The sequence below is a fragment of the Vanellus vanellus genome (assembly GCF_965231255.1).
Source record: "Vanellus vanellus genome assembly, contig: HAP1_SCAFFOLD_44, whole genome shotgun sequence".
Lineage (NCBI taxonomy): Eukaryota > Metazoa > Chordata > Aves > Charadriiformes > Charadriidae > Vanellus > Vanellus vanellus.
In genome coordinates this window covers 1896865-1921075 of record NW_028127957.1, presented here as the reverse complement: position 1 = coordinate 1921075, position 24211 = coordinate 1896865, and the positions used below count along the sequence as shown (strand labels likewise).

Sequence of the window (24211 nt, the reverse complement as noted above, 5' to 3'; positions counted from 1 at the left end):
GACACCCGCAGCGGCACAAGGAAGAGATGCTACCTTGGGCGTTGGCATCAAAGAGCGGCTACAGCCGCCAATGTACTCACTTGGGAAAGAGGATGACACGGCCGGAGAAGCTCAGTGAGGCCACGGGTACCACTGGGGACACAATCATGTCCAGCAGATGGGGGACCTGCAATGGAGGAACACAAAGATTCAGGACATCCTCAACGTGGTTGAAGCACTGCACACTGGAGGATGCCAAAGACAGCAGGACATCCTCAATGTGGTTGAGGGTCTCAGTGTTGGAGGAGGCCAAAGATGGCAGGACATCCCTCAACGTGGTTAAAGCACCCCACATTGGAAGAGGCCAAAAATGGTGGGACATCCCCCACATGGCTGAGGCACTCAAGTGTCGGAGGAGCTTGAGGCAGCAAGTGTTGGCAGGACCGTAACTCTCACCTGGACCGAGTGGCTGAACGTGTCCTGAGGGACCCCACACAAGCAGTGCCAGAACACTGCCGTGGGACCGCACGCACCACAGAGAAACCAAAATGCTTACCTTGAAGACAACCTTCTCCAAGTTCTCCTTCCCAGACAGCCTCTCCAGGAAGCTGCGGTAGAATTTCACGCGCACTTTCGTGCCTTCGATGAGGAGCACCCCCACCTCCCTCAGGATGAGGGCCACATTCTCCCCCTTCCCCAGGCAGTGCGAGAGGAGGGTCGTGGTGCCTTGGATGCAGTCCACCACTTTCTGCCGGGACACGGCGGCTGCCACGGCCACCTTGGAGTACTTGAGGGGCTCCAGCTCCTTGTTGCCTGGAAGAACCACAGGAGAAGGATGGAGACGCTCACCCGGTGGCCCGTGTCCTACAGCTTGTGTGTCACAATCATTGCATTGCCCCAAAAAAACTCAAAACCACTCAATTATTGGACTTTGGAGTTGCTTCAGAGAAGATGACCATGCAGTCAGCCATCTTACCGGGCAGGTAGTCCTTGTTGTCCATCAGGTTGTGGACAACAGCAAGGTTCCTGGCCAGGTGGAACACCGGCTTCTGGATAGTCACGGTTTCATCTCCGACCTGGACGCGTTCGAGGACAGTACCGAAGGAGCCAAGGGTGGGAATTCGGACGCCCTGCAAGTGGACGAGAAGGGTGGGAGGGTGAGGACTGGCTAGAGGGAAGATCTGGAGGTGACCTCCCCCATCCAGGGATGGTGCTTCAGGCTGGATCCTGCCCTCTCCCACCGTTTGGAGGCACGAGCTGGGCGGTGGGGAGAACTTTGGGGAGGAGATGTTGAGTCCTTCCCCTCCTCAGGAGAAAAAAACAGCACTGGAGTTTGGGCAGAACCAGGATGAGGCCATCCCGGGGGGGTCTCCAGCGACCTGGATCAGCCCTACCAGAAGTGACACCAACATTGCACAGGCCCCGTTTGGCCGTCAGTGGGGACTTTTGGGGTGAGATTCCTGTTTTCTGAGGAGTTGAAGGGTGAGAGCAGGCCACGCCCCAGGGGGATCCCACCACCCCTCATGGTGCATGAGGAGGACATGGGTGTTGCACCACCTTGTGGAGCAGGAGTTGGTCTTGAATGTAGCCAGCCACTGCATCCCAGACGGCCGTTCGCTCTGAAAAAACAAAGAAGAACCAGGTCAGGCCCCATCTCCACCAGCTCTCAGGTCCACCCCAAACATCTCCCCCTTGAGCCGCGACGCGGTGGCACACGCCAAGTGTCATGGCTGGCTCCGAAATGGTGACAAGCCCTTGAGTCTTGGCTGCCGGAGAGGTGGCTGCGGTTGGCCGTACCTTCAGCGGTGACGCTGGACATAGCGAAGGTGTGCTCCATCCCATCCCAGAAGTCCATCTTGGTCCGCCTCACGCTGGCAGGTCGGTTCTTGGTGGCGACAGCCATGTTAGAGGTCATCTTATGGACGTTCCTCCAAAGTGTGGGACCCACCACCCGGTGGGCCCTTTTATACCCCCTGAGTGGGTGTGCCACGCACCTCTTGTGACATCAGGGTGACATGTTCATCGCTGATTGACTGACCGTGGTGACACGGCAACCACCAACCTCTGGTGGGGTGGCCATTAGCAGGGAGAGCTTCAAGCAGCTCAGGATGCTCCAAGCCCCGTCCAACCTGACCTCGGACCTTCCAGTCATGGACACACAGATTGGTTTGGCTTGGAGGAGACATTTGAAGGTCCATCTCGTCCAACCTCCCCTGTCTTCGGCAGGGGCATATTCCAGTAGAGCAGGTTACTCAACGCCCCATCCAACCGGACCTTGGATACATCCACTCAGACCCACAGAATGGTTTGCATTGGTTGAGTTGGATTTTTGGGTGGTTTGGGTTCCAACAGACCAGGTTGGTCCCAGCCCTGTCCAATCTGACCTTGAACCCCTCCAATCAGACTCATAGAAGGTTTGGGTTGGTTGAGTTGGATTTTTGGGCTGGAAGGTTTGGGAACCAGTAGAGAAGGTTGGTCCCAGTCTCATCCAGCCTTACGTTGGACACTTCCAGTCATAGACCCACAGAACGGTTTGTGTTGAAGGGGACCTTTGAAGGTCCATCCAGTCCAACCTCCCCATCATCGGCTGGGACACCTTCCAGTAGACCAGGTTGGTCCCAGCCCCATCCAACCTGACCTTGAACACCTCCAACCGGACCCAAAGAACAGTTTGGATTGGATTTCTGGGTGGTTTGGGATCCAGTAGACGGGGTTGGTTGCAGCCCCATCCAACCTGACCTCAGACACTTCCAGTCATGGACCCAAAGACTGGTTTGGGTGGGAGGGGACCTTGGAAGGTCCATCCTGTCAAACCCCCCAATCACTGCAGTGGCCGAGAATAAAAGTAGTGCCACGAGTGGGGCGGGTGCTGCTGCGTTATTGTATCTCATCCTATTGTATTATTTTATCTCTTTCGTTTATTTTGTTTTTTCCTCTTGAGCTGTTGAGCAGAGATGGTTCTCGTGCTCTCTTCCCATCTCGGGGGGGTCGTTGGGCTGCGGCGTGGGGCTGCAGAGCCCGGGAGGAGAGGACAACCCCGAAGAAAAGGTCCCCTTGCCGCCCTCCACCAGCAGCGGTGGGATGGGTGCAGGGACCCTCCTGCCATCGGCTTATCCCGTCCCCTGCGGGAGCCTTTTTCTGCAGCAAACCGACCCAAACCGACAACGGCACGTTGGTGCTTCTTGCTAAATGGGGACGGGGGAGAAAACCAAATCTATCAGTTTGCTCTGTAAGGATGGAAGCAGCGCATCCCCAAACAGGGCCAAAATCAGGCGGCTTTTACAGGATGGGGTTTTGCAAAGCTGCTGGTGCCAGTGCCCCATGGTGACGGTCAGAGGGGGAAGAAACTGGTTGAGCCCTTAAAAAGAGGAAAAGAAAAAGGCTCGGAGGAAGGGAAAGGTGCAGTGCCGGGGTTTCCTTGCTGCTGTTCCTCCGGGATGCCCGTGCGCGTCCCCTCCACGCTGCCCTCCGGGCAGGACCGTGCTCGCTGCTCCGGCTCTGCCTCCCTGGAGGGGAAAGGTCCCGGCGCAGGAGAGTCCCCATCTCTCCCCCCTTCCCAAAAGAAACTTTAATTACCGGAGAGGTACATTATTACGCCGGTGACCCACAGTGGCTGTGGGGCTGGGGGGCTGTGGTACCAGCCCTATTGCTGCCCTACCCTTAAAATGGAATTATACACTTCTAATATAGGACAATTTGGTTTTCTTTTTTCCATTTTGTTTTCCTCCCTGTAAAAGGAGGGAGCGGGGCTGAGCTTCACTCCCTCCTGGCAGGGACCGGGAGAAATGAGAAAATCAGGATCTAATTTCTCATTTTTCAAAAAGTCTCCATCTGACTTTCAGAAGCTTGAGACACTGGCGTTTTTATAATTTCAGTATGTTATACAGCAGAAGGCCAACACTTTTGTTAGATTCATGAAAAAGTTAAGAGCCCCTGGGAGATAGCCTCCCAGCCTGCAGTTCCTAGACACATCCAGGCTTACTACAACTGTAATTGAGAGCTGGAAATCTTTTTGCTGCTTTATCCACTGCACTTTGGCTTGTGCTCAGTAGCACTCCAGTGTCATATGCAAATCTATAGCCTGGGATGAGCCAGTGACTTGGAATCCACCATGACGCAAGCTACAGCAAAGACACACAGATATGCACAGTGAACATTGTACCTCTGAGTGGCTGCCAAACCTAGTATGCTAAGGGAATTAAGGCAGAATCTTACTATTGACAACTAAGCATTGCTTCAATCTTGCAAATGATGCTTTTTTTTCTCTTTTTTAACCTTCTTGCTTTAACTGACATATCTTGATATCTGTAGAAACCCGATTTCTTTCCCAGAAAGAAAGAAAATAGGACTCTGGACAATTAGAACATCTTCCTACTAATAGTAGAGGATGAACAGGACAACCTGCTTACACTATATCCTTCAAGCCACTCCCACTGCTTAGGTTCATCTTGTATACTAATTGAGACCAGGCTCGCTCTTAATTTATTTTTTAAAAAGCCATCTCCTTATACAAAACATGTATTAAGCAAGAGTCTGCAATTTACCTTGGGCTGGTCACATCATGGGTATTATGGAACAACTTCTGTATCTTGTTGCTAGAAACAACTCCCACTTTCACCAGGTAGGAATAGGCTTCCACGTGAAAAGCCCAGAAGTGCTTCCCTTTGGCAATCCCAGTGTCGCCAATGATGTAATCCAGGGTTGTGTAGCATCCGGCCTGCATGCGCTCAGACCCCAGCAGTAGAGGAAATCCAGCCCTACTTTCCACAGAGGTTCTTCCTGAGTTCAGCAGGAGATGTTCACTGTTGTACCCGCATTTGTCATCAAAAAGAAAACTGAGAACTGAAAAACAGCATCCCAAAAAATTTTCTCTTAGTTAAGTATTTCTGTGCTTATAAACTATATTTTAAGTCACGCTGGCACTAGAATTCCTCGCTTTTAAAGGCTACCAGGAACATTACGCAAGCTAACACAGTCTCAGTATGCTACCTACTTAACCTGTTTGTTAACAGTGCTTTTAAACATGTATACAACCGGTAACAGTGTAGTAGAAGTCTGGGAGCTACTGGAAACCACCTACAGCTCTTAACACCACCAGCAGCTCGTGGACATAAGAAAACCCAATACCTGGGGCTGGAGGCGTACGCAAGATAACTTCTCGGCTCCAAGGGCTAGAGATGGATCCTTTATATCCTCGAACTCTGAAGGCATAGCTGCTGTCGTCATCGAGATCAGATATTACTTTGCTCTTGCTGCAAACTTCGATCTCCTGCCACGTTGTACTCTCCTCTTCTCTATTAAGCTTATGATACTCAAGAACATAGATATCAGCTGAGTCTGTCTTCCCAGGGCATTCCCAACTGATCAGAGCTTTGTTGTACATTTTGCTCTGCTCTTCATTGATTTCTGGTATTTCTAGACCTGGAATGACAGAGATTCAGGAGAAAAAAACCTCAAATGTAGATACATGTTGTTTTAGAATTAAACACAGAAGCCCTTTGTTGAGTGGCTACAGCACTGGGGGGACAGTGGGGGGGGGAAATCTGACTCAGTCAAAGAGTGCAGATGAGGATGGGTCTGTTCATGCACTTAAATCCTTTCTGGTTTTACTTTGAAAGTTGTATTATTTATTTTTGCTGGCAACTAAAAAACCATATAAAAACCTATTCTTTTCTGTCATGCAATCACGACAAAAAGCTGCTAGGAAGACCTAGTATTACTTAACTACAATATTTTGGAAGCCAATGTAAACTGGTTCTGAATGCCATGGCATCTTAGCTTCTTTATCAAAGCTGAAGCTAGCATTGCTGCCAGGTAGTGCCTTGTGAATCACAGAGGCAGAAGGGACAATGCAAGTCACAAGATTGAGTTCTGCAACTGCAGCCCTGCACAAGTTTTGCCTCTTTCCAGAGAAGCCCTTAAAGCTATAACTCAAGAAAGACGTGATGCTCTCATAATTTGCCATTGGAATGGAAGGACAAGTCACCAAGGATCTCTTCTTGCTTGGCTATGTCCATCACAAAGTCCTAGAAAGTAGTTTCAGCTGCTGGCTTGAAGCTCTTCAGAGATTCAGTAGCTTTTTGGATTCTGAAAGCACAGAAGCAGAGGGATGGCAGAAGAGGGAAAAAGGAATTCACATGGGTGCATTCCTTAAAGCAAAACCGCTAGGTTTTGCTTTAAAAAAAGTTCTCTTTTCAGGTACTTACTCACGTGTCCCAGAAACTTGTCTCTCTAGACAGAATTAAAATGCAAAATTTAAAGGCCTTTTGTACATCAGTGTAAAGATAACTAACAGGGAATCTTTTGGTTGGCAGAGCATTTTAACAATTTGGGGCATTACATTCAAAGAACAAAATAGGTGTGAAGCGCTAATGGAGCGCAACTATTCAGATCAAAGAGTTTAAAGCCAGAAGAGACCTGTTAGATTAACTTGCAAATACCCGATGCAATCTCTGAGCAAAGGACTGTATCAGTGAGCTGAATGGGTTACCCTTCCACTGCAGTCCTACTGAAGAAGGCTAGGCGTTGGCGCAGGACAGAGCCCCTCCTCTGGGCTGTTTTTTAACGCACACTGTAATATAGGAATTTCTACTGAATGGTACCGGGACCGCCTCTGAGGCTCTGCAACACAAAGTACTTGCATTCAGTACTTTCCTAGCAGGTGTCCAAAGAATATGACTGACCAGACATCCCTGGAACAGTACCTGTACCTCAAACGGAAGATAATTAATAAGATACCTGACGTGAAGTTGTTTTGCTGTTTGAACAAAACAAGATGGATCGGTTTCTTTAAGCAGTTCTTGAGCAAGTCCTACAAGGCCATTATTTTCCAGGAGCCCTTGAGATTCTTCTGCTTGTGTTTGCAATTTTTCCAGCCTTAAATTCTTAGAAGCTTCAATTGCCCTAAGAGCTGCGGATTTCTTCTCTTCCAGGACATGAGATAATTTCTCAAAACTCTGAGATGCTTCTTCTTTAGCTCTTTCACTGTTGCACTAGGAGGGAACAAAAGACATTTTAGACGGATCCCACAGCACTGTGGCTGTGTACAGAAACGTACTTCGGGTTGTTCAAGAGATCAGAGCAAACTAGTCATCTGTTTGACTGCCAAGACTAACGAGCTTTGTTATGCTCTTCAACACTGAAAATGCAATCAGCACTGCACCCAAGCTAGTAAGCGTCTCCTACGTTAACACAGAGAGGAAAGAGCAGGAAATTATTCCTCCGATTATGTATTGAGTTACGCACAGCGTTTGTCTAAATAGTTCATGGGAAAGCACTGTAAAAGCAAGTCAGCGTCTGAAGTCTTCATGCCCAAGACCTAGGTGCTCTTCCACCTTCCCCAGTCACCCTGAACTGGGAGTCCAGCCCAGTTTCTCCCCTATGCCCTGTAGTGCCACCTCTGATGAGTGCCCTGGATTAAAGGAACTATGAAGCACAAAGGCCATCTGCAGCAAGATACAGGCAGGGCCAGGAGCTCCTGCCAATTTTTGCCATTGCGTTTTTCAGCTCGTATGTGAGCTCCCAGCTCTGACTCTTCTGCAGGGAGATTTTGCCCTTAATTCTGACTTCACTGCAACATCCTCAAGGTAAACAGACAGCATAAATTGTGCAGCACCACTCATATGCAAGAGCTGTAAGTCTAACCCACCTCTCTTTGGGTAAGGTATCAAATAAGCTTTATGTCAATTAAATTCACAGCAGCACCCAAAACTTAACTTCCCTCTGTAGGTTGCCCAAATTTCCCACACTGTCAGGATTAGGTCTTACCGTCTGTGACTCAGAACCAACACAAACTGTTCAGAAATGGTTTTGCTGGCTAACAAAAAAAAAAAAACCCAAAGGATCTGGAACACTTCACTGTTCCATTTGGAGTCCCTGCTGTGTCCTTGCAAGGTCCATCCCCAGACAACCCACAAGCCACTCTCACCTCTGTTTCTTTCAGCAGCAGATCCAGCTGCGTGATGCGAGCTTTCACCTGGCTCTCCTTACTGATGAGGTACTCGATGTCTTTTGAAAGCTTCTCCTGTTAAAATAAAACAGCAAACTGGCAGGCAGAACAAGGGCATCCCACCCAAACTGACAACAAGCACAGGTGGGCCACCCAGCCAGCACTCAGTTTCTGTAGTTACGAGGACAAGAGCCTGCCATCAGTTATGAGCAGCAACCCTGCGGAGAACTGCTCAGTGACCCGCCATGACTGGCCCGGGACATCAGGCCACTGCCATGTGCAGGACTGGTGGCACAGCCTCTGAGGAGAAGAGGTGACAGCCTCAGCTGGCTCATCCTTCCCCAGCCACAGCAGTCACCTTCTCTCTTAGGCTAGGAACACGAGTCTTCAAGACATTACCAGAACTAATAGAAAAGCCTCATAGGTTATTAACTCATCTGTAGTAAGGTTTGCTAGAAAAATGAGTGGTTGGAAACTTGAACTTAGGAGTGTCTCTGCACTTCCTTAGTTGCAAGAGTTAACAGCTGTACAGGAAAAGCCTTGCAAACAGGCGAGGAGGCCAAAGAGCAGAAGGCAGGCTGGGATGGGCTTTTTTTTTTTTTTTCTCTCCTGTGAGCAAGAGAGGAAGCAAAGGAAGAAGAGGAGGCAGCAGCAATCATTCTTTAATAACAAAGCAGTGTTTGCAAGTCTGCCCTGTTGTATGGTGCTTAGGGAATCAACAGCTCTGCAACTTCAAAAACATACAGCGTCCCAGCAGATAACTGCCGATGCAGATTCTTCAGGAGTGCTTCTGAAGTATAAGCTAACCCAAGCCACAAGGACACTTGCCTTAAAAAAGCCAGATTGTAAACCATTAACTTCTTAAACCTTCTGCATTGGTCAGTACTGATGCACAGTTGGCTAACATAAGGTGGAAGCGCTTTTAAGGGGTTCTGTTTGAAGCCTCATAGAAAATATAGTTTAGTTTCTTAGCCGCACACTATGTCACACTAATATATACATTAACAGATGTTGCACAGCAGCATGCCTCATGACTCGTTCAGTGTCCTCCAAACACACGTCCTGGCATCCTGCCAGGGGAAGTTTGCCCTTAAACCCGAGGCTCAGTGCTCTTCCCCCTTCTTAAGGCCAGGTCCAACAGTATTTACTTTTACCTTAAAGGTTTTGTAGGCAGTGCTTATGGTTGTTACTCTGTGGTTTGCTTGACATCCACCCAGTTTACATAGACGACAAACAGGCCTTCTGCAGGTTTCACAGTACATGTTTACCCTCTCCATTTCATGTTCTGGACACATCAAAATCTGGAAGAAAAAAAAAGAGAGCAGAGAGAATGCAGGTGTCCTTCCAAAAACGGAGGTGCTCAACAAACCACCAAAACACTCAATTATCCCACAGCAGCGTCTGACTTATCAGTGGGTATTTTTTATATTCTGTTTATCTTCCACCTTTTACATTTGTCCATGCCAGTGAAAGCCAGCAGATGAAAACAAACAGTTTCACCAGGTTTACAGTGAGTGAACCTGTAGCAATGTCTGTGTACACATCACATAGCCTCCATACTGCAATCAACCATTTTGCTAATCCCTGAAGCTGTCTGCACACCTCAAGCTCCCCGCACTCCAGTTCGGAGATGTAAATGCAATACATAACATGTCCACCCTGTCAAATTTAACCCTGTTCACACCGGCATCTCTTGAAACAGCTATGAACTGTTTCTTAAAGCAAGAGTTGACATAATACTGTAATGACTGAGGTCTAAGCTAGACTCTGACCAGCCACATAGCCATTGCTCTTGGAGCAACAAATGAAACGCAGCCACCACCACCAGTCACAGCCATCTTAAAGACAAAAGGCCCCAGTGTTTCAATTTTTCTGTCTGACTCCAATTACAAGTTGCTCATGCTGAGCGCTAATTCCAGCAACAGCTTAAACAGCACTGTAAAAAACCTGGTGTTCACTAAAACTCATCTTTCAAAAACTGAGCGTGTTGAAATAACTGCTCAAAGAGGGAAAAAGTGCCGCTCAACTCCAAGATCGTGCAACAGATAAAGCCATCTAAAAGGCACATAAAGTAGCATAAACACGGACACTCAAAGCTAAGGTTGCAGACCATCTCCAAAACCAACTCTCAAGCTCCAAATGTTATCTTAGGCTATGGTGAAAAGCCCAAAGACAAAGGAAATGTTCAGGAAAATTAGCTGTGCAGGCAGACATCTCCAAAAACTGCAGTCATGCTGTTAGTCTGTGGAAGCAGTTTTTCCACAGCAGTGCACAGTCACACCTAACGGAAACTGCACACTTTTATTCATCTCCTCGTGTAAGTAAGAATTACAGCCTGCAAGCTAGAGACCGAAGAGGTCAGCAGATTACCTCGTCTAGTTCTCTCAGAATTCAAGAACAATCAGCCCAGTATCTGCTTCTCCCATCCCCACCACACACGTTACAAAGTGCTCTCCAGTCTGGTTGTGAATGAAAGCGGGTTTATGAAAGGTGGGTTAACCTTGACCAGCAGCCAGACAACAACCAAGCTGCTCACTCGCTCCCCCTCCTCAAGATGATACGAGGGGAAAGATGATCATGGGTCAAAACAAAGACAGGGAAATCACTTACAAATTATCAGTTCATTGCCAAGTCAAGTAGACTTGGATAGTCAGAAACTATGACTAAATATTTTAGACCATTCCCCCACCCCACTTTTTTTTTTTTTTTCCCTAGGCTCAAATTACTCCTTCATTTGCATTTGCATTTCTTCTTCTCACTCCCGCCTGGAGAGGCACACGAGGGATGGGAAATGGAGGATTACAGTCAGTGCATAACACTCCATCTCTGCTACTCCTTCCTCATTATAAGTTTCCTCTCTTCATCACAGGTCCTCTCCACAGGAGACCAAGGTGTTTGTGGCCAAGGGGATCTGTTCTCATTTCTTTCTGTCTTACTTTTGTCCTCTACACTCACAGAATGGGTGAGGTTGGAAGACACCTCTGGAGACCGTGTAGTCCAAGCCCCAGCTGAGGCAGGGTCAGCTACAGCAGGTTGCTCAGGACCTTCTCTCGGTGGGTTTTGAATAACTCCGTTATTAGAGACTCCACCACCTCTCTGAGACACCTGTTCCAGTGTTTGTTCACCCTCAAAATTCAAAGCTCACTGGGAACTCCTGAGGGTTTGGAAGATCTCCATTGGTGGAGAGTTAACAACCTCTTTGGGCGGTTGCAGTGTTCCAGTGGTTCCAGAGTTTGACAACCTTCCGAGTCTACTCACTGGGAACTCCTGAGGTACAGTTGGCTCCCTTGCCTTCATTCCCTCCCATCAGGCATTGAGACACCTTAATAAGGTCTCCCTGAGCCATTTTTTCTCCAGACTGAACAGCCCCAGATCTCTCAGCCTGAAGAGGACTTCAGGTGTGTAGGGGCCATCGTGTCCACAGGCAGGTCCATGAAACTCTCCACGACAGCGGAGACAGGAGATGTGATGGGACACCGTACCACAGACCTATGGCACATCCTCCGCTTGAACGGCAGGTAACCGTGGCTGAAGAAGACACCAGAGGGGAAGGAAACACTGGAAACTCTTGGGGAGAGTGAAAGAGGGAACGGGGAAGGAGGGCTAAGACAACAGTGACAGGAAAGGAGAAGAGACAAATTGTCCCTTCCCAGGGGCGGGCTCACAGGGGGCGGGCTCACAGGACACAGCCAAGGGGGGTGAAGATGTCTATAAGAGCGTCCCACCCTGTGCCTGAGCTCTGCTTCCAGCAACAATGGCCCAAGGAGCTGCTCAGACATGCAAGTTTATGCACGTACCTTCAGACAGCGCTGAGTAAGAAAGCAAGGCCTGGAGTTACTAGGAACCAATTAAGGAAGCTAATTATGGCCTTCAAGCATGAACTGAAGTCCTCCAACTTCTCCAATAACCAAAGCACCCACTGAACCTTGCTCCCAGACAGAACCGCTGTCCTGAGGATAACAGTTATTGCCCACCATGTCAGGGATGAGGTGGACTCTCCTTCCCAGGCCCAAGGGGGTTAAACCCACACCTTAGACTGAAATAACGACTTTTCAGAGCAGCACTGGCACAGTTGGAAGCCCATCATCACCTGAAGGGCTCTGAGCTTTGCACCAGGCCAGTGCCCCTGGACGCCACGGCCGCGGCACGAGGAAGCAGTGACTCGGGGCACTTACAGTCACCGTGAGGTTCTCCCAGGTGATGCCAGACACATTGATCTTGTTGCTCTCCCAGAACTGCAGGGTTTCGTTGCTGGGATGGGTCGGTGCCTCACACTTACAGCTGGGAGGAGAGAAGCCAAGACAGAGGTGAGGGGAAGGCGATGGAGGTGCAGCCCTGAGCTCCTGCCAAGGGGCAGCGGCACTTTAGGAGGAAGAAACCCACTAGGAGATGGTGAGGAAGTCCAGCTTGCTGTGCGTGTGCACAGGGTAGGCCTCTCGCAGGTGACTCAGCTTCTCCAGAGCCTCATAGATGAAGATGATGCAGATGAGGGAGGCGAAGGCTTCTTCGGTGAAGCGGGTGATGTAGCACACCAAAGAGCTAGCGTCAGTGGCCACCAGCACCATGCAGAAGAAGGCGGTCCACAGCCCAATGCACGCCGTAGAGAGAGGTAGAAGAGTGCGTAGTCCCTGGGAAAGCAAAAGAAAATACAGGGTGGAAAGGGCAGCAAGAGGCTCCGAGCCGTGCCTTCCTTTGGGGAAAGTCGGCAGCAATTCAGGAGCGTGTCAAGGCTGCGCATGGTAAATGCAGTTTCCACGTCCTACGACAGACAGCCTCGGGGCTGCGGCGCAGGGTGTGGGCCCGCAGGAGGAGAGGCCAATTATTGAATTATCATTCTTTAACAATTACCTTGTGTTAATGCCTCGGAGGCTAATTGAGGTCAGGTCCCTGTTGTGGAAGGTGGTGTTCTCCCACATCACCCCGATGCCCTAACAGCGAAACCGGCTGGGTTTGCACCCAGTTACCTGCTGCCAGCAAGTTGGGGCTTCATAATAAATTTAATTGCAATAAGAGAGGTTAATCTCCCATCACAGTTGCCACAACAAAAAGACTGTCATGGGAAATATCCATTTTGCCTGAAAAGCTCCTGCTTTTTCAAAAATCATCAAAACATTTGACCAGAGAACTGTTTGGATATGTGGGTAAAATATATTTCCACTTCCAGCAAAAAACATGCAAAAAAGTGCCCGAGTTTGTACTGAGAGGAAAGCAAATCTTCCCTCATTCCCAAACCAGAGTCATTTGTCTCATCTTCCCTGGGCAGCCCATCTCGGGCATCCATATCCTTGTGGTTTCTCCTCCTCCTGCTCTTTCACTTTAACTCTAAAAACCCTGAACCACCCATCCATCCTTCAGAGACCGAGGGCTCCTGCACCGTCACATACTAAAGCAGCAGCGCGTGATGTCTGTGACACAGAAGACAACTTAAATCTACCAACTACCACTAAGAAAAACATCTTTTCTCCATCCCTGCCTTCTTCTGAAGGCGCTCGCAGCACCTGGCCGCAGCAGCCAGCCTTACTTGCAGAATTTGTAGAGGATCTTCTCGAACACGAGGACGGGGCCGGTGCTGCCGAGGATGGCGAGAGGTTGGCCAGCAAAGAGGAAATACACCACGCCGGTCACGGATGCGCCCAGCAGCGACTCCATGGCACTCTGTCCAGGGAAGAGAGGCAGCAGCGAGTAATTAAATCATTAGAGGGAAAACCACAAGTGCAAATTCACTGCAGCAAGGACTTTTGCATGAGTGTTGTCCTCCCTCGTGCCACCCAACAGAGAGAGGTGCTCACTATGTGGCTGTTGGTCGCCTCCCCCAGCAGTCCCCCAAAGGTGATTGATGACGGGGGACATGCAGGCACAGTAGAGGAAGAGGAAGGACGCCAGACACTGCAGGCTCAGACCATCCCGAAAGTCACTCCAGAACCAGGGGGCTTTTCGCTTCACATCCCGGATCAAACCTCCAAAGAGCCTGGAGGAAGGAAAAAAAATTAAACCATTTTCGTGGAAGACCACGTTAAGTTTTCTTGGCTGAGGAAGGACAATCGCAAGCACAGAGTAACTTCCATTGCTAAAAAGAAGTCTCCTTCTCCCATTTTAGCCCCAGGAGAAACTGAGGCATACAAAAAAAACACAGAATCACAGAATAGTCAGGGTTGGAAGGGACCTCTGGAGATCATCTAGTCCAACCCCCTGCCAGAGCAGGGTCACCTACAACAGGTTGCACAGGACAGCGTCCAGGCGGGTTTTGAACATCTCCAGAGTGGGAGACTCCACAACCTCTCTGGGCAGCCTGTTCCAGTGCTCCACTACCCTCAAAGTGAAGAAGTTCCTCCTCATGTTAAGATGGAACTTCCTATGTTCAAGCTTGTGCCCATTACCCCTCGTCCTATCAATGGGCACCACTGAAAAAAGACTCCTCCCATCCCTCTGGCATCCTCCCTTTAAGTATTTGAAAGCATTAATAAGATCCCCCCTCAGTCTTCTTTTCTCTACACTAAAGAGACCCAAGTTCCTCAGCCTTTCCTCATATGAAAGATGTTCTAATCCCCTAATCATCTTCGTAGCCCTTTGCTGGGCCCTCTCCAGCAGATCCCTGTCTTTCTTGAACTGGGGAGCCCAGAACTGGACGCAGTACTCCAGATGCGGCCTCACCAGGGCAGAGTAGAGGGGGAGGATGACCTCCCTCCACCTGCTGGCCACACTCTTTTTGATGCCCCCCAGGATGCCATTGGCCCTCTTGGCCACCAGGGCACATTGCTGGCTCATGGTCATCCTGTTGTCCACCAGGACTCCCAGGTCCCTTTCCACAGAGCTGCTGTTTTCTTGCAATGGGGCTGATCGTGCCCGATGTCCGCAGGTGGCTGAAGTTTGAGGAGGACGTGGAAGACGGCAGCGAACGCTGGAGCAAGCCCTACGTGGCCATCGATTGGCACCAGTTCAGCCCTAAATATTGGGCTGGCCCCTCTCCCCCGGGTCTGGCCAGGCTTGCACAGAGCCATGGAGAAGGAGAACCATCTGTTCCACCTCTGCATAAGGATGGGCCACTTTCCTTCCCCACGTTTCCATTTTTAAAGGGAGGATCCCTCTAAGGAAGACCAGCCTCAATCCATTATGCCTTCAACTGCCTCCCAAATAATGCCACTTTCCCTCAGAAGAACAGCAAACCACACCAATCAGCCACACGGACCTGCTTGCAGAGGACCCCGGCACCCACGCAGCCCCGAGGAGGCTCATGAATGCTGCGGCGGGACTTACAGTGGTAGCCCTGCTCCATCGGGGCACAGTCCTCCCGTTCCTTCTTCCGATGCTTCTGGCGGTGGGGTCGGTGGTGCCGGTGGCTTTGCCTCACCAGCGGCATCCGCATGCCCACGGACAGGGTGTGGTGGCCTGCAAAAAAAGCAGCGTTCTCATCACTCTCGATATTGCGGAGACGGTTGACGCCGCTGCCATGATTAAACCAGCACAGCCATCCCAGGAGGAAACACCAACTTCTCTTCATTTTAGTTTCACTGCATTCCTGAATGTCAGAGACCCGTCCCTTTTTCCAAGCCTGTTTTACTCTAACTTTGCAACAACAGAGCAACAACAAGCGATGGCTCCGGGTCACCTAAAAGTGCCCTGAAAGTATCAACCCTCGTCTCAAATTCCAGCTTCGGCTGGACAACACTCAGACCTGCTCATTAAGCAGCCACAGAAGGTAATTATTTTTAAAATCTTTGTCGGCACAAGGCGACAAGAGGAGATCCAATTAGTCCCGTGATAATGAAGTCTGGAACAAAAAAAAAGAAAATCACAGCCCTGTGTCTGCAGCCATCAAATTATTCTCCTGACCTCTCCAAGCCAAGAGCAGCCTCTGAGAAAACAAGCTGGGAACTGCCCAGCTCCGTGGCCAACACTCACACCACAGATGCCGCGGGGGCTTTTTCCCCTCTGTCTAAAAGCCACAACATTAAAAAAAATGTGAAAATAACTGTGCTTGTTTATTTAGAAGCACGCCACGTTTTGCTGCAGGTGATGCGTACACTGAGCACAGGACGCGGCAGGGACTTTGCGCAACGGGAAAACGCGTGGGGCTGGTGCCACCTCTCCCAACTCACCTTCCAGCTCCTCCTTCTCATACTGAATATTGGCAACGGTGCTCGTTCTTCCCTGGTCCATCACCGCCTCCTCGTCGTGTCTCTGTTTAGCGAGAAGAAGAAGGTACAAGTTGGGGCCAGGTGAGGAGAGCTCCCTTACGTCCTCCCAGTCATCACCCATCCCCGCGGCCACGCGAGCCAACGAGCATCACACCTCTGCATGTCTCCTCCTTCAGGCACAGCCCTAAAAACACGGACTTGGAGGAGGTTTTTTTTCCCCTACCCAAATAAAACCACCTGTAATGTCACCTGTATTGTATACACCGTGAGTCTGGAAGGATTTACTAAAAGGGGAGACAGTTGAGTGTTTCAAACCAAAACCAAGCCTCCTGCTTCATTCTTGTGGTTCCTTTCGAAAAATTAAAATAGGGATTTCCAAACTGGGGGTGGGGTGGGGTGGGGAGACCCAACCCCACACTTTTGAGCACAGCCAGTTTCATTCTCCAAACGTGATACCTGCAGGACTCACTAGATGGCACTTGGCCACAGGACATGGCCACCACCTACCTCCAAAGGCCCTCAGAACCTACAAGGGTGAAGCTTCGTCTTCAGCCCAACCAGGCTCAGGCTTCTCTTGCTGCAAGCCCGCTTTCCACACAAAACTGCATTTTTCTCCTCAAAAAAAAAAGCCAAGGGCTGACAGCTAATGCCCTCCTTGGCTGAAATACCACTGCCAGCGCTGCACAAAGAGCATCTGTGCCTTAAAAGCTGAAGGAGAACTACAGGAGTTCTCTTCTCCCCTTGCCCCCGGGGCTGGGGAAGCATCACTGGGATCACCGCGCTCAAAGAAATAAAAAACCAACCACGTCTCACACTCGAGTCGCAACTGCAGCTTTGAAAGGGCCTCCAGGAAACCCTTCTCTTTAGAGAAGCGCAAAATACCGGAAATCTGCTTTTTATCCCCCAAATTCCTGCTTCGACCGAATGGCATCACCTGCCGCCGCGCAGCAGCGACGCTCGGGGAAGCTCACACCTCCCACTCGCCAGCCAATTTAATGAGCAAAAGGAACAAACGTTCCCATCTGGGAATGAGCTTTTTCTGGCCCCCGAGTACTTTGTCCTTCGCCGCCGCTGCCAGGTGCCTGGAAAACATCAAAGCATCGAAACTGGGCTGGGAAAGGGGATGGCGAGCTCACTTTTGAGTTTCGGAGCAGAGAGTGTTGTTCCATCTCAAGAAAACTTCTCCAAATTATTATTTTGCTGCAGCGTTTTTTTTGTCCCAGCAGGAGAGAGAGGGATTTTTGACTGTCCTGCCTCAGTTTACCTGTCTCAGTGCAACTCCTCCAGTTAGAAAGAAAAATCTTTCCCTGGGGAAGCGTTGGTGTAATTGAGGATGAGGAAAAGTACAAAGCAGAGGTTCACGTCCGGCTTTGAGTCCTCCCGGTGCCGGGGGAGGCCAAAAGCATCGCACGAGCACGCAAACTTCCCACCTCGGCCCCCTCGTCCCGTCACACGCAAGCTGGACTGGCCACCAGCAGCAGGAGGGAGGATTAATGTAATTAATCTCGCGCAAAGTGTAATTAATAACACTGATCCCAGTGTTATAAGGGGATGAGGGGCCAAACTGGGGGAGCTGCTCTGGTGGCGGAGCAGGAGACCCCCCTCCTTGCCCCTCTCCATCTCCATCCTACCCAGACGAAGCCACCGGTCCTGTGGCTCCCTCCTTTGCTATCGTGGGGGTCAGCACCCTCCCCTGCGGGGACCCCTCTGGCTCCTGAGCCAGGATTTGGGCTGTGACGGGGACTGGACCCGGGAGAGGACACATCTCCAGAGCCCCAAAGTGGGGCTGTGAGGGGGGGACACACGCAGGTCACAGCTGAGCATCACCAGGACGTGACCGTCATCCCTTGCTGGCGGAGACGCAAATTCCTCTCAGTCTTTCCCGTGAGCTGTAATTTCAGGCCAGATTAATTAATTCCCCACCTCTCGTTTGCCCCCGAGAGCAGCTCCTGCAGCCGGGTCCCATGGGTACACCGGGGGGGCGGACAGGCCCTCCCCCAGGCTAAGGAAATGCAGAAAGATGGGGGGACCACCCAGCCACCTCCTGCCTGCACCCCAACACCAGGCGCATCCGGTGGGACAATAGCTGAGGTGACCGGGTGGCATGGGTCTCTGTGGGGACAGTGGCCTTTGTCCCCCTGCTCTGAAGGGCCACAGCATCACCAGGGGGTCACATCGAGATGCGGAGGAGGGGACAAGGAGGGGGGGTGTGGTGGGGAGACCCACAACAGGCATCGCCCAGGTGCCTCCCTCCCACACCCACCTTGGGTACCCCTCACCTCCCCCTTTGAGCCCCCACCCCTCCGCCTTGCAGATGCCTTACACCCCCCTTCAGCGGCCTGCTGCCCCCCCTCCTTGCACACCCCTAGCACCCCATTTTAGACACCTACCACCCTCCTTACCCCCTCCAACCTTGCAGATGCCCTTCACTCCCCTTTCCATGGCCCTCACAGCCCCCCCCCTCCCCCCCCCCGTGCAGATGCTTTGCCTTGCCCATTTGCCCCCACCCCCTGCTCCCCCTGTGTTTCCTCCCTGCCATGGGAAATGCCGCAGTGAGCAGCCATGGAGCATCCTCCAGCCACACCAGCGGCACGGCACGGCCCGCCCGGGGGTACCGGGCATCCCCCTCCCTGCCCCGGTGCCGCTGCCTCCCACCTGACAGCTGAGGACCCCATCGGCCCATTGCTGCCGGCGGGCATGGCGGGGCTGGGGGGAGATAATTGCTTGATAACGATACTCTTAAGACATCCAAACAAAACACCAACAAAAATCACTACGATCACAAAAACGAATAGGTTTCGCAATAGGCTTTGCAGCCGTCAGCTCAGGGCAAACTCAAAGCCATGCAAGATTTTGTTCAACCATCCGACTTCTATTGCCTCTCGTAGATTTCTGCCATCCAAGTAGAAGGCAAATTAATTTTTCTTATTTTCTCTTTTGACTGATTCCCTGTCCAATCAACACACCAAGGAGTAGATCGCATGTAATGCCATTCTCCGTGTTCTGCCGTCTTCCAAACTGAAGGGAACTGCATTCGAGAAAGTGCTCGAAAGCCCAGCAGTTATCACCTCTGTTTTGGACCCGCGCTTCAAGGAGATGCAGTTTCTCAGCCCCAGCCTGAGAAGCGAGCTGCACCAGCCAGTGAGAACCACGCTGTTGTGGGTTTGCAACCACCAGTCCCCATCTGCCACCCAGTCTGGGGTGCCAAACTCGGATTCCAAAGCCACAGGCGCAGATGCCGGCAGCCAGCTGCCTGCTCGCAAGGACCCATGCACCAGCGCCCCATCTCAGAGCATCTATGACATCCTTTTGGGGTAGGACCTGATGGAGAGCATACCCAAGATCCACCAGCAACTGGAAAACTACATCCTGGAGCCCCTCTGCAAGCGCAGCACCAGCTGCTGCGCTGGTGGAAGAAGAATGAGCATCGCTTCCTGGCCGCGGGGCGGCTGAGCCGGCAGTACCGCTCCATCCCCACCACCGCCTTCCTGCCAGACCATGCCTTCGCTGCCAGGGAAAGCACCCTGGAGCATCGGTGCACTGTCCTGGCGCCGGAGAATCTGGTCCAAATTCTGTTCTTGCATCCGCATTCTGATTTTTTAGAATGCACAATTTTTGGGATGGCGACTGAGAAATTAGGTCTTGTGGTTCCCATTGAAACACCCATTAATTCATACAACCAAAACCCAGCCAAATGAAAAGGCGATGTTAAACCTCAGCCCCCAGGGAAAAGAAATGTGCCCGACCAGGTGCTAAAAGGCGCTCTGGCAAACCACCCCCCCTCTCCAAACTGCAGTTTGCTCTAGGAAACTGACAAATTTTCTTCCTCTGCAGCCTTAGCGAGGCTGTAGATTTTTCCACCCTGCAGGGAAAGAAACAATCCTCAAAAGCAGATGTTATTCTGCCTGCAAGGAAAGCTTGAAAATATTTTTCTTTTTTTAAAGGCAGAATGCCTAAATGGAACATCCGAGCTGGTTTCTCCATGAAAATAACACTTTGCACTTGCACAGCAAAGCAACGCTCATTAACCAATCTCGGAAAGCTTCGCAGGCATTAAGAAACACTCCAAGTAACACACCTGCGTGCACCCTGTAAGCACACGTGCAAAGAGGAATCCCTGTTTACGCACCCCGGCTATATCAAACCGCACTATTTCCCTCACAAGCCATGATGGAAACGGGCCACGCTCCCATTCCTCGGCTCCAGAGCTCCGGCGATGCCGGGATCATGCCGACCCTCAGCCGCTGCGGGCATCAGCTCTGCTAACACCCCGCTGATGGGTCAGCGACAGGAATCTGGGAGCAGGAAGGGGATTGTACTACCCAGGCTCCCCAAAATCCCCCGCACTTAAGAGGAATGCGAATCTCAGGCTCCCCTAAGCCACCACATTTCTCACCGTGACCACTGCACTAACACCTAGAGCACTTTTTAAGCAGCACGCACCAGGTTTAACCTCCGTGCCTGAGAAAGTCCCTGTCCTGAGGGCTGCCGGTCCCCTCGGCCCAACGCAGGAGGCAGCAGCAAACCCCTCCAGACAGGGCAAGAGGTGCTTGTAAGAGTGACATCCAGCTAATAACCAAAAAGCACTTAAACCAACCCCAAACTTTGGAGACATTTAGTCTTGGGCCAGCAGCAGCATGTTGCTCAGTAAAGCACGCTTCCACGACTCCCCTCAATTAACCGTCACCTCCAGAGCCCGATCTCTGAAGGTGAGAAGTTCCTTTAGGTTGACTCTTGACGTCCCTTTCCCTCCCACAGGCAACGAGACCCCAAGTATTTCCACTTGAGAGTGCAGTTCCCCTTCCACGGGCACCCAGCTCGCTCTGCAGTTTTGGATTATCACTCAGCAGGGAGTGCGGGAGTCGCGGCAGCAGTTGCATCGATAAGCAATCTGTGCAACAGTTCCTAAAACAGGGGCTGCCCACAATCAGAAGTTGACTCTTTGGCACAAACTCCCTCCACACCAGTCATCACACAGGGGGGAAAAAAAACAACCAAGCTATTGTAGGGCTCAGTATTACCCATTTCTCCGCAGCTGGGCAGAAATACACACTTTTGCGGCTTTTCCCACACTGGAAAATTCAAAGCATTAGTACTAAGAAAAAGACTTCTTTTTCTAATGCCTCTGTTGGAGGGCTCCGGCACGTGGTCTGCAACGAGCGAATATCCACACAAAAACAAGCCCCAAAAGTCCCACAAAGCTGCTCTACCTCTTACGGTTTATTGCTGGGGTCCCCACCAACACCTAAACCCACGTCCCACCCCCCACACGGTACATCCTGTGCCATTTTGAACTTTGCCGCAAAACATTTTACCATTTTCCACCCCTCTTTCTTGGGAAAAGAAAGAGGGAACGAGACAACTCCAAACCGCTCTCTTTTATTTGATTTGCAGTGATCTGACAACCCCAGCCCTTCCCGCTGCCTTAGGTTTGGGAAACAATTCAAGGGTCCTCAGCCACCAGTAAGGAACGAGCTGTTATTCATGGGCCAATCAGTAGAAACAGCAGCCCCGATCATTAGGAGAAAGTCTCATTTTTCAGTCATGGATTTTCACGGGTTTTGTTTTCAGGCCACCCAAACAGGGCGCACTTTTAGAGCCATCAGCAATTAAATTCTCTGTCCCCTCCAGAAAAGCCTTTTCCTAAAGGCGCTCTCCTTCCAAGGGCAGACCCACAAAAAGAAGCCCACACTGCTTAATCCATTTCACAGAGAATTTCAAATGCAAACACCAATTAAACAGGACGTCTTTTCCCCGCTTCAGGGAAAGCCAGTAATATAGACCTTGGCAACAGATTTAGCAAATCTATCATTGTAATGCCTTTGCATTTCCTATTTCCACCTGGAGAGCAGGCTGAAAGGACTCTCATAAAAAAAAACCCAAACCAACCACAAAACATATTCCTGTCTAGGGGGTAATTTTATGAAACGATTTGAACACCTTAACGATTTGAACATCTTTTTACAGGTACAAGGCAACAAGAAACATTCTCCAGGTGAAAAAAAAGAAAACAACACCTATTCACCTCTTTACCCCAAAGATCTTTTCACCACATGGATTCCACCACCAATACACAGCTGCTAAATATCCCCGGCTGCTGCCGATCCGTAAGAAACCCTTCAAAATACAAGAGAACGCCGAGCCCGGCATGCTGACGGTGCTGCCAGGGCTGTGAGTCAGAGCTGGACAGAGTTGCAGCCCCTGAGGTTGAAATCAGACCCACGTTTAGGCACAACCCGGGGTTTTAAGCCTCGCTACAAACCAGACCCCCGCTTTTCAAGAAAAACAGGGAGATTCACCTCAAAATAAACCACGTTCTCGACGCCAAAGGGGCGCTGGTCCATGGCCGCCGCCGCCCTTAGGGCCAGTTCCATGGGGCTTCGCTTGACCTGGAGCAGAACTCGAGGGCGTGAGGACAACAAGCCCCCTACACAAAATCTAAAAAAAAGGAAAAGTTCAGTAAGATTTGCTGTTACTCACCCACCAAAGCCTAACCACTACAACTGGCCCTTTCACAACCAGGCCTGATCGCAGAAGAAAACTGAAATATCCCAATTCCCGGTTCAAACACAAGGCGTGGAGCTGCCCAGACCCCACGTGTGGGCTGGGCAGACGGGGGGGCTCTTCTTCTCAAAACCCGAAGGAAGAGAAAGGGCAGGAGTGTTTTCCCAGCCCTGGAAGAGGCTGTGGGGAGAAGGTGGGAGGGAGGAAAAGGCTGCCCAGGAGTGGAGTCGGGGGAAGGAGAGGGCTCCATCCATAGGGGAAACGCCATTCCTGGCCACACAGGAGGCTGTGGGGCCACCCTGGGGATGGATTTGGGGGCTCTCCCTGAGGGAAACCCCATTCCCGGCCACGCAAGAGGCTGTGGGAACACCCCGGGAATAGGTTTGGAGACTCTCCCTGAAGGAAACCCCATTCCCGGACACACAGGAGGCTGTGGGGCCGCCCGGGGGACAAATCTGGGGGCTCTCCCTGAGGGAAACACTGCTCCCAGCCATGCAGGAGGCTGTAGGGCAACGACAGAGATGGATTTGGGGGCTCTCCCTGAGGGAAACACCATTCCCGCCAACGCAGGAGGCTGTGGGGACACCCCGGGAATAGGTTTGGAGACACTCCCTGAAGGAAACCCCATTCCCGGACGCACAGGAGGCTGTGGGGCCGCCCGGGGGACAGATTTGGGGGCTCTCCCTGAGGAGCCTGTGGGGAGGAGGGAGGCGGGGGCCGCCCCAGGGCCGGGGCCACTCCTGGAAGGGGAGGGGGGGATCTCCAGCCGCCCACGCGGGGCTGCCCGAAGCCTGAGGAGATGAAAAGAAGAGGAGAAAAGCCAAGAGTTCCCTCACCGCCATCGCCTCTCACAGCCCCGGCCCTCCCCGCCGCGCCTCATGGCGGCTGTGTGCGGTGTCACCTGAGCGGGGGGCGGCGGCTGTGGCAGGAAAAGGCGAGAGGGGAAGGGAAGGGCGGCGCCATTTTGAATGGGAGGAGAGGGGAAGGGGGGCGAGAGATGGGAGGGGTGTGGGAGCGAGGGTGTGAGGGGAGTAGGTGTTGTGTGAGGGGGGAATGGGTTTTCGGGAGAGGGAGGTTTGCAGGGCTGTGAGGTGTCTGTGAGAGAGGAGGCCCCGGAGGGAGGTGAGTGGAAAGGGCTGTGTGTGAAAAGAAAAGCTTTAAGGACAGGCTGGGCTGGGGAAAGGTGGTGGGCCCTGAGGGAGGGCTTGGGGACCGGGGCCGGAAGCGTGGGTTTGCAAAACTCTGGGAAATAAAATGCAGGACAGGGCCAATCTGAGTATACAGTTTTCGCGAAGCTTCAAGGAAAAGGTGACCAAAGGCGCCTCTTGTCCTTTTGTGGGCTGGTTTTGTCTAAGTTATTCATGCGAGTGGATTTTTTCCACATGGGATGGGAACTTTCGCTTTCCGGGATAGCTGATGCCCCCGGATAACCACTGCCCGCGAAGCACTGCGAAACCCCGTGACCAAAAATGAGAACAAAGGCCGGGTTTTGCCTCTCAGAAGGATCTCTAAGCCCCATCTCCAAGCTATTTTCAGTACCTTTCTGGTTGTTTTCTTCCCCCCCATCCCCGTGATGTCCGTCGGGGGGGCTGGCGGAGCTCTGCAGGCGGATGTCCGGCTCATTTTGGGGAGGGCTGGGATGGTT

At 51.4% G+C, this 24211-nt stretch overlaps 1 protein-coding gene across 1 annotated transcript in view; it reads right to left on the bottom strand.

The window, feature by feature from the left end:
- Nucleotides 1-4519: 4519 nt before the first annotated feature.
- The window catches only part of LOC309684815 (E3 ubiquitin-protein ligase TRIM36-like), a gene marked incomplete at both ends in the record, with an annotated part of 212212 nt that continues 192520 nt past the window's right edge, over nucleotides 4520-24211 (bottom strand). The window contains 7 exon segments of the mRNA XM_082500674.1: nucleotides 4520-4821; nucleotides 5107-5400; nucleotides 5942-6005; nucleotides 6009-6066; nucleotides 6718-6971; nucleotides 7907-8002; nucleotides 9082-9228. Of these exon segments, the coding sequence (XP_082356800.1) occupies nucleotides 4520-4821; nucleotides 5107-5400; nucleotides 5942-6005; nucleotides 6009-6066; nucleotides 6718-6971; nucleotides 7907-8002; nucleotides 9082-9228 (1215 nt within the window).